The sequence below is a fragment of the Patiria miniata genome, unplaced genomic scaffold, assembly GCF_015706575.1.
Source record: "Patiria miniata isolate m_02_andy unplaced genomic scaffold, ASM1570657v1 HiC_scaffold_22, whole genome shotgun sequence".
Taxonomy (NCBI): domain Eukaryota; kingdom Metazoa; phylum Echinodermata; class Asteroidea; order Valvatida; family Asterinidae; genus Patiria; species Patiria miniata.
This window is the reverse complement of record NW_024037061.1, coordinates 13,245,379-13,260,870: the sequence shown is the minus strand read 5'-3', so window position 1 is coordinate 13,260,870 and position 15,492 is coordinate 13,245,379. Positions and strand designations below refer to the sequence as shown.

Here is a 15,492-nt window from a genome sequence, read left to right as displayed (position 1 = left end):
TTGGACTCAGTATTGTCATTATACTGAAATAGAACAACTGTTATGTCATCTTGTGAGACAGAGAAGATATTGTAGAGGACAAAAGCACTCTTTGCAGTAGTTTCAGTACATTATTGCAACGGTTAACATAATAGTTGGAAGGCTAGCAACGAATCACTGCATGTGTAAAACTGACCAACAATCGCCTTTGCATGGGCCTCGCCATGGAAAAACACAAGCGAGGCTGCACTTGCAAAACAAGAACTCTTCGCTTCGTCATTATAGGTATACAGGGGTCGTATTCAACCTTGGCAAAAGGAGGGGGGTTAGCGGCCCAAGTTTTTAAGGGTTCGGACCCATACCCCTCCCACCCCCTCCTTCTCCGTAGATCTGGTTAAACCGTTAAGTAATAAACCGTTCGAGTTTATTGTCAAGCTTAGCAGTACAGGGGCACTTTCCTAGAACAATGTTCATACACTCATATTTAGAGCTCACTTTGTCATCTTTTACCAAAATAATTGTGAAATATATTTTGTTTTCCGGCAACACATAAATGCGAGAAATGTTCAGACTTTTTCTTCCCCATTTTGTATTGTCGATTTACTTCCTCTTACTCGGAGTGACTTGCATGACAGGCTTAGTGGATACTTAGTGGAGACAATCAGCTCAATTCGCCGTAGTTATAGCCACTTGAGAAGCGTGCATTTACGCAGCGTGTGTGCAGATCGGATTAGGAACCCCTTATGCCCCCTCGTAACCCCTTCTCTACACCGAAATGACACACCAAACCCGTGACTTCGTCACTTAACATGAAATGATGATGCATATGGAGTGATGTTTTAAGCAGTATAATTTCAAACAATTATTACCAAAATCACATTTGGAATATTAAGTGGTGTACCAAGAGGACTAAACGGGGTCTAATGATTTTCTGGGGAGATCTTTAGGCCAACCTTTTTGGAAGGGCACTCGGTTGGTTTGGTAGTACATGTAGTTTCTATAAATACACAATTTTTATTTTCTTCTCCAAATTCTGAGCAGTGGCATGTATCAATCGTCTCCATTTCTGTAAATTTAGTTGTCAGCTAATGTCTTCACTGTAACATTAATGTTTTCTGCTACACATTTTACCCATTAACAACTCAAGAGTAAAAGTCCCGTTAATAGTTTGACTTTCATTTTAAACTCCAGAACACGACGTTTGGCTGCTATTTGATGGGATAGTGTCTTCATTAAAAAAATATCAGCAGACTAGATTGAACTCGCCGTTATAAACTCTCTAAGTTTATGATGCCCTTGGTCAGATGGTTTAAGCGCTTCAACATATCCAGAAATGGTGTTAAAATAATGATGTTATCTGAAACACGTCCAGGTTTTTAGTTTCACAAGATGTTTTTGATACAAGAGCGTTTTCATTTTGAGACATGCATGTACCGTTGTATTTTCTAGAGCCACCGGCGATTGAAATGCAAGATAACAACACTTTTGGGCGGTCTCTAGCTCTAAACGGGGTCTACCCGATGTTCCCCAATACCGATGTTCCTGGAAATCCTTAGGGTTAGGGTAAGGATTTTGGGGAACATCGGTATTGGAGAACATAGGTATTGGGGAACATAGGTTTGCACCCCTGTTAACTGGTGTGTTAAGACCTCGGATTCTACGCACTTTGGAAGATTGCTTGAAATCTATCTTGAACTTCTCTCCACTGCATGCTTGGTGCATCATTGGTCCTGCCCTTTCTTCCAAAGCGAAGTGAGGGGGATTTCGAAATACCTCCTTTGTCAGCTAAAAGCCCGATGGTCGATTGTTGACAAAACTCTATTGTCTACAAGAGATTCTGGCATTCTCAGAAATACGTAAACGGCGTGTTTAAGACCAGAGTACGGATCCCGTATCACTTATCACAAGCGAGGAACAGTGAGGTTGCCGAATTCTATGGCTTTTCTTTACCCCATCTGTAATGCTCCCTTACCAAAAGCAAGCACCACCAACACCCTATTCACTTGTTCCTTCTTTTGATGGAGTGGGGATATCTTGCGGTGGGTGTTGCAGCATGTATACCACACAGGGTATGGAGCGGCAAAGGTTCACATCGCTCACTTCGCCAAACTCCAAATCCACTCGGCAAATGCACCATTCCATTCGGCAAATGCACCATTCCATTCGGCAAGTTCATCATTCCATTCGGCAAGTTCATCATTCCATTCGGCAAATGCACCATTCCATTCGGCAAATTCAAGTTCCACTCGGCAAATGCATCATTCCATTCGGCAGTCATGACAAATTTATCATCCCAATCTCTGCCGAATAGAATTTGAAACATAAAATTAGGCCTATCCATTTTCTGAATGAATTTGCCAATTGAATGATGATTTTGTCAAATGGAATGACGAATTCGTCGAACGGAATGATGAATTGACCGAATGGGTTGATGAAATTGCCGAACCAAATGATGAATTTGCCGAAACGGAACGATGAATTTGCCGTATTAAATGACGGATATGTCGAATGGAATAAGAAATGCTTCGAATCGAATGCCCTAACGAATTAGGTAGCTTTGGCGTTCCATACTACACACACAGGCGCTAGCTGCGTTCCTTTCTTGGCTGATGAGTAAGGCTGTGACGTAGGTGGGGAGTGAGGGAGGGGAGAGATAAGCAATCAAAGACACCGCTCAAGCAAACTTGACCAGGCCCACAATCAAGATCGATATTCCATGTTAGCTGTAACGCCACGGTTATCCCCCACTTAACGCGTTATCGGTAACAATAAGGTGTGAATGGCGCTTCCTGGCACCCGACCACAAAATGCGCTGACAGTGAAAAGGACCCCAATAATTGAATTAAGTGAGGGCAGGTAAATGCGTGTAGATGATGGTCTTTAATTGGATCATAGCATTTGCGTATAAAAGAGGAGCTGGTTCTACTGATCTCATTTGGCCGGAAAAAGGGAAGAGTTGGTTCGCCTTTTATATTATAATCATCGAGGGAGGTGATAAGGTGTTTTATTATGATGATAAAATGGACTTTGATTTGCAGTTGAAGCGTTATATCTAATGGATCAAACGCATTGGCTTGTCATACAGAATTCCACAGGCAATTTAGAGAAAAAGATAAGATGTCACCGTACTCTTGCAGTTATCACATATTCCTTCAATGTAAAAAATGTAACATGTTTGCATCTTTCTTTCTTCATTGATTGCTGGCTACGTTCAGGGGCGGATCCAGCTTTGGCTGGGGTATAGCCGTCAAGGGAGGGGTGTAGGTTAGCATGTTTCTGGTACTTTTCCCATGATTTTCCTAATTTGTTTTGCAGCCGGCCGCGCAGATCCGCCACTGACATCGCATGATTCAGTACGTTGAGGAATTTCTTGACAGTTCGCTCTTTTTCCCCTCCTCTCTGCTCTTTTCATTCTATTTCTTCAACTTCTCTTTCTGTTATTATTATTATTATTATTATTAATCATTTTTGGTAATGAAACCAAGGATTCCTCAATAGCGCCCTAGGCACTGTAGCTCGCAAGCCTGAAGAAACCTGTGGAGAGAAGACAATGAGAAGAAGTTACAGTTTTATAGGTGGGAGGAAAAGCCCAGAAGAATATTCTGGGGAAAACCCACGGAATCAGGCAGGGACTGAAAACCCAATCCACATATTGGCCCAGGCGGGATTCGAACCCGGGTCACAGCGGTGGAAGGCGAGGAAAGTACCGCTACGCCATTCTGACTCCCCTCACATTTTATCTCACATCACATCTCACATTTTTTAAAGATAAATCCGGCGCGAATTTGTTATGCCCAACATACCCAATGCACATTATGTCTCGATGCACTCGGTCCAACTCGCACTACGAATTTCGAGCACGGTCCATTGTGACAGACGCCCTCAGCGGCAGCGGTTTAACTCGGCCACTACCACTCTCGGTTTCACGTTCATGTACATGTATATATTGCCAATAATAGCGCTCCCAAATCAACAAGTAAATTTGATGTCAATTTTGCAGTAATTCTTGAATGAGTGTTTTTGAAATCATAGAGAATAATTGATAGTATAGTCAGAGGTTTGTTTTTACTTCATAGCAGTAGTGATCAGACAGAGGTAGATGCATGGCTCTACGTAATGTAATCATTATCAAATCATATCAAAATGTAATCATATTAACATATGCAACAAACTAGTACGCATGATATTGTTGAAATTCATTGTGACTTCAGTTTGTAGTAGATTGTTGAATTATAGAGCAAAGGTCAAAAAATAGAATCGATACACGATTTACAATTTTTCAGAGAGTCCTTGTTTCGTTGAAAAAAACTAAATGTTTAATAATTGAGCTGATTAGAACCCAAACAGCTGGTATTTCCCTGTGACTTTAATTTATCCGACGCAGATTTAATCAATTATAAATTTCTCCCATTCAGAGGCAAAAGTCGATTAGTAATATTCCAGGAACAGTAAGATCTATCAAGATTTGTGCTGTTTGTAACATTTGTTGCAAATCCTACATTGAAGAACGCCCCAGTAAGTGTTGACAGAATGCAACACCAACCTGAACCTGTTAGTGAACGCTCCGCCTTCTAAAAGATGTCAAGTATTTCTTCCCATTCATGGATTCCAAGCCTAAACTTGGGCCCGCTTGGTTCTGTTTGTACAAAGCGATACATCACACGTGGACCGCCGACCTCCATCAGTGCAACACTTTCACTCCGAGTATTAGCATAAAGGGAGGAGCCTACTTCAACAACCACCCTTGATTGGCCCAGCTGTCGACATCGCCTCAGTGTGTGTGGCATAGGCCGCCGGCGGGGACCGCTCGCGAGCGCGCTTTCTGATTGGCCACCCCGGCGCTGGCTGTCAGTGACGTACGTTGGCATTCATAAGTTCGCTCAGCTGTGAGGGAAAGGTAGTAAAAAATGAAAGGGTAACATGGAACCCGGCATAGCTTGCTGGCCAGAGAACCTATGTCCCTCCTCATAGGAGTGTCTGTGATATCCATGATCTGACTGCGCTAGTAAACATTTCGCAGTGAGCACTGGTAAACAGACAGATACACATCCAGCCACCGTGGTCACAACCAATGCCTATTACTTGCAACAGGACTTTCCTTGGAGCTAACTGAGCAAAGAATTCTTCTTGTCGACACCGGGAACTCTCGAGCGAAGTGCGGTTGTAAAGAGCCCGTGAAGTAAACACACGTGCAGCAGATGTCAAGACGAAGTGGCTGTGTGATTTACAAGTGCGTGGACAAACACTGATTGCTTCTCAACTACACTTACAAGACTCAGTCTTGTTCAATAAGAGTTGGATATATTGCAACCGGTCAAACCACAAGTCACTTTTCTCAGGACATTTCAGAAACACTCAAGGATTAGAGAGTAAAAACATAAGGTTTAACTCATCAAGTACAAGTTTTACAAAAATCCCTTTAGCATCCACATTCTTTTTCTGCCTATGAGTATGACTGTTTCGAGAGAAGCGAAGTTGCACAAGTTATGAATTGTTTTCACAGTCGATACTAACTGTTATATTTTCGGGAAAAGGCAATACATCTGGCAAGGAGAGGTGACAACAACAATGTGTATTGTCCCCCGTAAACTGAACTAACCACAACTGGTCTGTGACGACCACGAACCGTCACACCGGAGGTAGTGCCAAACAACCAGCAGCATTCGACGGTGTGTGTAACAAGATAAGCCCCACGTTGGAATGTCCCATACAACACCCCACATGACTACAGTCACCGTCTTGGCCAACTACCGAAAGATCTGACAACAATTTGGGATTTTTTTTTAAGTTACCGGTGAGAACAGCGCAAGAAGCCAGCCGTGCCTACAGTCTACATAGTGTGTATACCTAACGGCTACCATTTGAGTTTTCTTCATCCAAAACGGCGAAGCGAAGTAGAGCAGTTTGTTTCAACAACAACAACAACACCGGCAGTCGTGGACCCACCAGCGCCGTCACCACGCCAGACCAGCACCGCGCGTTGACAACGGCCCCGCCGGCTCAAGCGTCGCGGAGCACGGCAGCCAGCATGGTTCAGATGTGCGCCGGCTGCAAGGGCCCAATCCTGGACCGGTACCTCCTGAACGTGCTGGACCGGCCCTGGCACGTCAAGTGTGTACAGTGTTGCCACTGTAAATCAAGACTGTCAGAAAAGTGTTTTTCCAGAGACGGGAAACTTTTCTGCAAAGCTGACTTCTCCAGGTAAGCTCTAAAAACGGGTATTTTTAATGCCTTACATACTGAGTTTTTGTAAGTAAGTGACCTTAGCTTACTTAGTCTTGTATACATTATACCTCGTTAACGTTGCTAAAGATCTATCACCTTGTCATTTTAGTTGTAAAACTTTTATTGTATTTCATTAATGTGCATTTAGCCGCTTTTCATGCTGATGTTAAATCATTTTTAGCCCAATCAATAGGACCAACCTGGCCACTCTATTGTGTACATGTATACTGCATGCAATGGCGGTTCACTAATTACATAATGCAAGAATTTGACAAAAATACTGGTTGGACCTCCTACTGTCAAAATACAAAAACGATCACATTAATTTTTCATATTATGCACAAAATTATTTTTTTCTGGCCGGGGTTACAGTTTCTTTCAAAAGTTCATTTGTCAATGGAAATCCATGCATGCACATTAAAAACAAATATGACAATAAATTTCTACATCCGGGGACCCTAAATGAATTTTTTTCTGATGAATTTTGTTAGAAATTGTAAGCTAACAATGATAAGGAATAATCACGTGTGTTTTGGGGTTTTTTGAATTCACAAACAAGCTAAAATTGTGACAATTAAAGGTTTATATATTATACTGGAATTGTGTGCGCTTGTGCCTATCTTCTCATATCATCACTGCAAAAATTACAATACAGAGCAAATAAAAACAAAATAGTTTGGATCACCCAATTCATTGCCTAAACTGACCGGAACAAAACACTCCAAGATTTTTTTCTGCCTTGCGTGCCATTGTAAAAAAAGACGCCATCAGTGGTTTTACATTAATTTGTCAAGTGAACGGTCCTTTTCTTTAATTTGACATATGTCAAAAGAAAACCTGTTCGTTGATGATTCAAATTTGAATTCACAGCCAAGTCTTTGTAAGTTGTTGTTATTGTTTCTGCTTCTCAAAAGGGGAAAAATATATAGTCATACCGAGATGACACTTTTCAAAGATTTTTTTAATATCATGCTTCCAATTCGAATGCATTGTCCAAATCGTGTTGTAAGTCAGTTTGACTTTGGTCGTTACTGGGATTATTGAAAACAAGATGCCCCTTGCATTTTAAAATGTAAATGATGTCCATGCATAGTTTTGTTTGGGATTTTTTTGTAGCTATCTCAGTTGCCTTTTTTCCCGTGGTACATGTTTTGCCTCAAACCACATCCAATTTTCATGACATGGTGTAACATTTTTAATAGGCTTTTTCACAATCGGCCAGCAATCTGTGTGATCGATCCCTGTGAGTAGTGTCACTACTAAACTCACTATCGAGTAGTGGTCACGAAGTGAAAGTTGAAATTGATTAAACACACCAAAAAAAAAGTCTAATTTAATTCGCCAATAGAGGTCACGGGCAGTTAAACCAGGAAGCAAAGGCATCGAATATTTCTTGACCTGCTGAACTCCCTGAAAAATAATTATATCAGTAAGACAGTATCACTCATCCAAAAAGTTAACTTTGTAACTACTTGCTTTAGTCCACCCTTTAAAGTTTTGACACGAGACTCACCGGTCACGTGATACACCTGCTAAGGTGTCTGATTAATTGGCGTGTCCCCTCATTGGTTAATTGTGCACCCATGCTGGTATGACGTGTCATGTGATTTCATGCAATTTGTAATTGTAGAGTCTGTGCCACCTGCAACTTCATGGATTTTATTCTCTTGAAAGCGGAACTCGAATTTCATCGCTTTTTGCTGGTTCTTTTTCCATCTTTTTTCCCAGTTGAGGACAGAGAAAGATATTCAAAATTTTGAAAAGGCAGATATGTAATCCCGAAAGTATTGAGCTTTCGATGTATACATGTAGATTCTTTTCTTTTGGTGTATGTGAAACTCTTATGTTTGTGTTTACTCTAATCGTGTTTTGTGGGATAGAAAGAAAACTGTTGAATGGTGCACACCAAGGAATGTTTATTCTTCCCATCAAAGTTTAATTTTTATGTAAACTGTCTTATCATTGCAATTTACAACTTCCATTTCATGAAGTCCAAGTCAACTCTTGTTGGCACCACAACAGATGATTTCTTTACAGTTTGTGATGACTTGCAATGAAAACTGGCAAAAACACAGTGCAGCCTGGAATTTGCACATTTTACTTCTCAGTTTCATGTTTTGGGCATGCTCGAGTTTACAGTTGTCGAAGTAGCCTCTTTAGTCAGAAGTTGAATCGTATAGTTTGACCCATGTTACAATTCTCTGTCTGTTTCCTATTTTCACGCACCAGGACGTACGGGACCAAGTGTGCCGGTTGCGCGCTGGGCATTCTACCCAGCGATCTGGTGCGCCGTGCGCGGAATAAGGTGTTCCACCTGAACTGTTTCACATGCATGGTCTGCCGAAAGCAACTCTCGACGGGCGAAGAGCTGTACGTGGTGGACGAGAACCAGTTTATATGCAAAGAAGACTACATCAGTAAAACCTACGGTAAGTCTCAAGCCTTTTTATTAAGATTTGTTAGGTTTACACAGTGACGTTACGGCAACGAGAGCAAGTTAGCAATTGCACAAACATGAAATTCTTTCGTGGAGTTTGGATGGTTCTGACGAGAACTGGTCCGACCCACACGGTCCAACACCCAAGTGGAAATTGCCTTTTTCATCTATTCACAAACTTATTGTGATTATTCGCATAACTGTACTGCCAACTGACGTTAGATAAGGAGATCTTTTTGGTTTGCTTCATAATTGATCAAAAATTATCCCTAACTCTCCTCAATCTTCCAAAATCCTTCAGGCGGTTTTGGAGGATTGAAGCTGAATGGCAAAAAAATGTCTGTTGTTTTTTTGAAAGATTTTTTTTAAATTGTTAATCCAAAATGGCTTCTCACATCTTAAAGGTAAATTTCACAGACATAAAATTGCATGGAGAACTTCGGTATCATTTTGATCGGACTCCTCTTTTGCTTTAACTGCAAAACAAATTGTTTTACGGACTTTTGGTTCTGAATTGAAAATGTAAATTTTTCGACTGTTCGCGTCACACCCCCCCCCCCCACCCCCGGATCTTCAAACCCTCTGCATGTACATGGAATCGCCGAACGCGTTTATTGAATAATTCAAAAGGAGACTCGTCTGCTATCAATGTGCCGTCGTGAGGAACGAGTACAGGGTTTTTTTCACATTTGATATTTTAGATCGGAATAATTATGACTTCGTCCCGAAACTCCTTGGGGAAAATGTGTCATGGGAAACCAACCATCATTTTGTGTGTATTTTTTGAGAGGTGAAGCCGGATGTTTTATACATTTTTCGCCAGATGTATAATTATGTACTTGTTTAACATGTGTAAGATAGAAAAAAATGCTTGTAGGCGTACAACTTGTACAATTTACAAACATGTTGCAGGTTCAAATCCTGACATAGCAAAGTTATCTATAAAACAGTTGGTTTAAGGTGAGGGCTATGTTTGTACTGTTGTCACATTTGAGCAATCTTTATGGTTTTCTTTTTTAAAACAGCCTTACCGTTTCAGGCTGAAACTTGTCTTGTTAACACCAAGTTGAAACAGCACCGTGTGACCCGAAAGCCCGACATAGCCTCAAGCGCTTCCGGGAGGATCATTATCTTGATGAGAAAAATGATCGCCTTGGATCATTTCGAGTTGAAACAATAATTGACCGGTGGTATACTTTGGGTGTCCGCAGAGGGGTGGTACTTGGGGTGTCCGCAGAGGGGTTGCCTGTCGAGGGTTGCCGTACCCTGCTGTGGTGTAGCCCGCGTGCGTCTACTTTTGAGGGGAAAATATGAAAGAAGAACATGACGATGTTTGACGTAAATTTCGCAAATGACCCTTTTTTTTTTAATTCGGACAATGCATTAATGGATATCGTGGCACAGATTGGACATTAAATAAATAATTTGTTTGTTTGCGGACAGTGTGTCTCTTCAGTTTATCTCTAAAAATGTGTTTATTTTTGGTAGTTTGGCGAAACATTGTAAAGATACAACAATATGGCACGCAGTGTATGCCATTCGATTCACGAAAAAAAGGTGTGACGTGCCGGTGATTGAGGTTAATGCGCGGACGCCTTTTTAGGAATCTATTCAACTCGATCATCGGACCAGTCTAGACTGGGACAATCGCTAAAAATGTATACCTCTTCATTCAAATGCACTTTCAGAAGTTAGGAAGCCAGACCCTTTGAGACTTTTGTTCACATGTATGTATGGTTGTGTAAGTCTCCTTCGTTCTTTTTCTCCTGTTTTTAGTTTCTTTAATTTGCTTCATGAAAAAGTTCCTGGTAGCATTGCATTGCCTTGGCTCCACTAATGAATGTAATTATTGAGTCGAGCATGTCGAATTGAGAAGTTAACAAAGCATTTGTGAGTGTTAATAACGCGTATACGCCGCGGGAATCACATACCCGTACAAAGGCAATACAACGTCTCTTGTGCTGCGTGGTTTAATCATCTATTTTATGGCTGCTGTTTCGTTGATTAGATTTGCCACCCGTAGAAATATAATGAAAAGCTAAGTGAGAAAATTGAGAAGATTGTGGGTAGGCCTATTTTGTGACCTTAATATTTTGAATAGTTGACCGATTCTTTCGATTCGGTGCTTTTAATTTTGTTGTCACTTTTTGCTCGAATAATAAATTTCCCCGTTAAAAAAAATCGTTTAGTATTTCAAATTTAATATCGTTCGTTGCATTGATATCCAAATATAGAAAACACCTAAAAGTAAGTAAGTACATGTGACATTTTGTCAACGCGTTTTAGTTGATCTTCATGCACTGTTGTTTCCCTATAACCCTAATATGAAAATCGTTTAGGGCCCTACTCTAAAAAAAAACTTCCGGAAGGCTGTTGTATCCTTTTTGTCAATACGATTTGACTTGTACATTTACATATAACAAGGTCGACCACATCAGAATATTGCTTGCAGTTGCATGACCAACAAGTATTTCAATCATTAGCACAATTTCACACTGAAGTCTACCGGCAAAGAACTTGTTGACTTCAAAACAATTTCGTTTGTAATGCTTCCCTCCGTAACCCGCTCAGCCGTTTTACAACTCTGCCCAAATTAGGTTTTTGGTGGGTTTTTTTGGGCTCCGTAACACGCGTCTGGAATTACAATTTAACGACTTGCAGACAAAAGAAGCACACTCTCGAGTTAACTAGCGCTGTACCAGCAGAACTAGGGTGAAACCAAAAAACAAAATTGCCTGAAAACCCGCAAAAATCATTTAAAAAAAACCAACTGGTCTCGATCAAAGAAAAGAAGAAGGGTGAAAACACGCGTGGAAGCTTTGTTAGGGAAATCCCTAGGAGTGAAATACACGCGTCGTGGCGACGTGCAAAACCGATAATTTTGACAATTATTGCATTTATCGCGTGGCTTACCGGACAATGTGTGAATAGCTTCGTGTACACGGATAGGCTCAACCGCCCGTATCTTACCTCGATTTTAACGGCCCGAAATGTGTAAACGAAACTATAGTAAAACATGAAGAGCATAACAAAAAATCACTTTGGGCGCTCCTTACCAAGAACCATTTCTAAACACAAAAATGATGCTCTCATCTCACAATAAAATCCGCATTTTTGTTTATGTTGTAAGCGTTTATATCCTATTGATTTTTTTATTCCTTTAACATTAAAATAAAAATGGAAAGATAATAATTTTGTCTCCCCTGTTTAGGCCTAATTGTCGCTTAATAATAATTGTATCAATTTTTAAAAATGTTATCATTTTCTTATCGACTGGGTTTTAGTTTTAAATGTCTGCATCCAATTTGAAAACAGTTATTATTCACAAGGGGGCGTCCTCGCCAATAATCACCACATCAACCGTTGTCGCCGCTTTCGTGCTATCCCCAAGTGGGAAAAAAACGCGAGAATATCTTTTGAGTGATCGTACGGCCATGTTAAGTTGGAATGTGCCTTTAACGCTGCAAGAAGAAACATAAGCCATGGCTACCGAAACTCGAGCCGAGAAAGATTACTTCCGCTTCAACCGATGCATATTGAATTATCGTCTGCTACCAGAAAGTTTCCCGTTGCATCTTGGGATACTTACTTTACTTTTCCGTAGACTTGCCAAAAAAAACTGAGTGGAATAAGCTTTGGGTTGCTTATTTTTCTAATTTCCATATGAGAAACTTGTTTCTGATACTGCCGATTTGTATCTCAAAATTCATTCTTTCCCTGTATGTTCATGTGAATGGAAACAAAATTTGTACAGAAAAGGTAAAAGCGTATACGGTTAAGGAACGTGCAGTTTTGGTAGATGGGGCGGGCAAGAGCCAATGCACTATGCTGCATTCAACTCCGGACATCACACACAAAGTACAAACCAGCCAAGCTCATGGTAAAACTGCCCGAGGACCCCCTGATCTATAGCACGGTTGTTGTGCTTCGACATTTGATTTTGTTGAATCGAGACAGAGCTTTCCCAACCGCCCATATATACGACGCGTGTATACAGAGAGCGCGATCCGAGCCACGCTAAACCATGCACGCCGCCGCGTTTAAGTTAACGCAATCAGTGGCTCTGTGCTCCACACTTAACCCGCCAAAATAGATTAGGGTTGTTGAATAAAATGTAATTTCCCTTCGATTACCAACACTGTTTCCCATTTCACGTTACTCGCATGTGAATTACTTCCTGTCTTTTTTTGAAGTGCAGAGGGTTTTTTTTATCCCTCGGAAATTCGCCGACGGGTGTAGCGCTTAATTTGTGATGGAAATTGGCGACTCTTTCTCTTTTCTTTATTTTCTGGCTGTTAAAAGTTTAGCGAGGGGAATTTCTTTTGCTGGCTTCTCTCATACGGCACGTCGGAAAGGTTTTCCGTCAGACGTTGTTTCGATTCAATTCAGCAAATTCTCCTAACCACTTCGTCAATTATACATAGAAAATGTAGTGACACAGAACATGCGGGGAATGCTATTAACTGGTGTGCTTTGAAAAGGACCCGGCGTGTTTGGGAGAATTTGATTAGGATTATTTGAATACTTAATCGGATGAGTTAACTGGCGTATCGAAGCATATCAAAAAGCTCCTGTTTTAATACCGTGTTGTTGTGATGTTATGCAGCTGTACTCAATGCAACCTATCTCGGTAAAAAAAATAAAAAATTGCGATATCTCTGCAGCGAGTGGGCCCCGCGTGCACCGAGCTGTGAATTCAATAAGTTCAAATTTAACAGCGATAAGATACGTCGTGCCTTGAACTCGGACAGAAGACTTTTCTCATCCAGGAATTTAACAGGTGAATTTTGAAGCTTCAGAGTTTCTTTATACTTTACAGGTTTGCAATCGTTTCATACTTTTAACAAAGAGTCAAAGCCGTTAAAGTCGTCCTCTTGAAGTCAAAGTTTCAGAATTTCGCTTTCCCGTATTATTAGTTCAAGCGAATTGTCAGCAGGTTTTCCATCTCTGTGTGCATGATTTCTTGTTTTTCGTATCATCTGAAGTGGACTTAGGCGTTTTGGTTGGCGATTGGCAATAAAAACAGTAGAGTTTGCTTGTTTTGTTTTTGTCATGCACATTTTAAAAATCATTCCTGGTGTTTGATTGTGATTGCAGGTAAGGGCCAAGTGCCAGATCTATTGGACTCCTACGGCGGCCTGACACCGTGCGACACCAGCTTAGCGGGCAGTCAGGACGACGGCTCGACGGGCGAGATCTCCGGCAGCGAGGACCTGATAGACAACGACATGCCGGAACCCTCCCCGGCCCCCTCCAATTCCCTCACCGACGAGGGCGACAGAACCAAAGAGACGAACAATAATAACAACCCCGACGGTATCAAGATCGAGCGGGACCGAGACAGCGAGGGCGGGACTGGGGGGTCAACAGGGGGCGTGTCTGGAGCCAAGAGGCGGGGCCCCAGGACCACGATCAAAGCCAAGCAGCTGGAGACACTGAAGGCGGCCTTCGCGGCCACGCCCAAGCCCACCAGGCACATACGAGAGCAACTCGCCCAGGAGACGGGGCTCAACATGCGGGTCATTCAGGTAAGGAATCGATTCCTCATATTTCCCAATTTGTGAGACTGTTTCAATTATAGGTTTACATATTATAATATCCAACAGTATACATGAAATTCAGGTCGTCGTGTCAAAGAATCGATTACAGGGTATATATCAAAATAATTATTGTCGAATCTGACATTGATTTTAAAAGTTTCAAACCGAAGACAGTCCATGCCTGCTCTATGACGATGTTGTGAGACTCAACACAACTGTATCTCGTTATCAAAACACAGTTCGCCAAGCACACACTGAACGGTCCGGTGCTAGCGACAACACTCGCGCCACGACGGATCCAAAGCACATTTTGGAATGGTATCCTTGTTCAAAGTCGCAGACTGACTTTACCCCGTGCTGAAACTACCCATCCGGAAAGTACGCAAGCGCGAACGATCGATTGCACATGCGCATTTGGTAACTTGGTAAGCGTGGCATGAAGAGCCAGTTAAGTCGCACAGACGGACACCCTGGATCGCCCTCTCGTCACCCCGGACGATTGAATTTTAATTGCACAGGTGAGGTCGGTTTACGGGCGAGAGCAAAAATCACTGACGACCGTAAAGGAGGAAGACTTGTGCAGATAAAAATAACATAACCACCTAAAGCCTCAGGGATAACGGCCGCATAAAAATAGGCTGGGTGTCGTAGCTGGGAATACATTACCCATTCTCGAATGGGCAGAGATCGATTATCGTGTCTGCAAACATGAAAAAAAAACTATATGTACATGTACATGCAACTATAAACACCTGAGGTGCATTGTGTTTGGCACCAATATTCATTTTCCATCGGGCACTTTTTGGTACCTTGGATCATGCATTCAACATTGGGGGTTAGCCTATTTGGAATATCTGGTGTTTAATTTATCATTAATCCGTATTATGTTGCGGAAAGCATCACTAATCGTTTAGGCCAGTATATCGTAACCGGTCTTTGAACGTCGGAACGCAGTTTTCCCGAGGCCTCCCTTCCGACCGAGATTGAGAATATCAAGTTCGTTTCGCCTTGACAAAATATTTAAAACATACACAGGGTTTTAAGCGGGGATTTGCCGCCTCTCAACACCTACCCACTCGGCGCGCCGACTATTTCAAGTTTATCGACTGTAGATCCCCGGCCCAAGATCTTTCATCCCATAGCCGGGGTGGGGGTATATACCGCGCGGGACCCCGTGGTCTAAACACAGGTTGACCTCTCCGATGCTGTAATCCTAACGGATCAGGGGATGCATGAATGGAGATGGGGGAGAGGGCCCTCCAGTCACAGACGGGGAAGCTCTTGGGGAAGTTTTTTGAAGCTGAAGCAGCA

At 41.9% G+C, this 15,492-nt stretch overlaps 1 protein-coding gene across 1 annotated transcript in view; it reads left to right on the top strand.

The window, feature by feature from the left end:
- Nucleotides 1-4,867: 4,867 nt before the first annotated feature.
- LOC119730222 (LIM/homeobox protein Lhx5-like) overlaps nucleotides 4,868-15,492 on the top strand; it is a 41,373-nt gene continuing 30,748 nt past the window's right edge. The window contains exons 1-3 of the mRNA XM_038203015.1: nucleotides 4,868-6,180; nucleotides 8,434-8,633; nucleotides 13,739-14,169. Of these exons, the coding sequence (XP_038058943.1) occupies nucleotides 6,008-6,180; nucleotides 8,434-8,633; nucleotides 13,739-14,169 (804 nt within the window). The 5' untranslated portion in view covers nucleotides 4,868-6,007. The remainder of the gene's footprint in view (nucleotides 6,181-8,433; nucleotides 8,634-13,738; nucleotides 14,170-15,492) is intronic.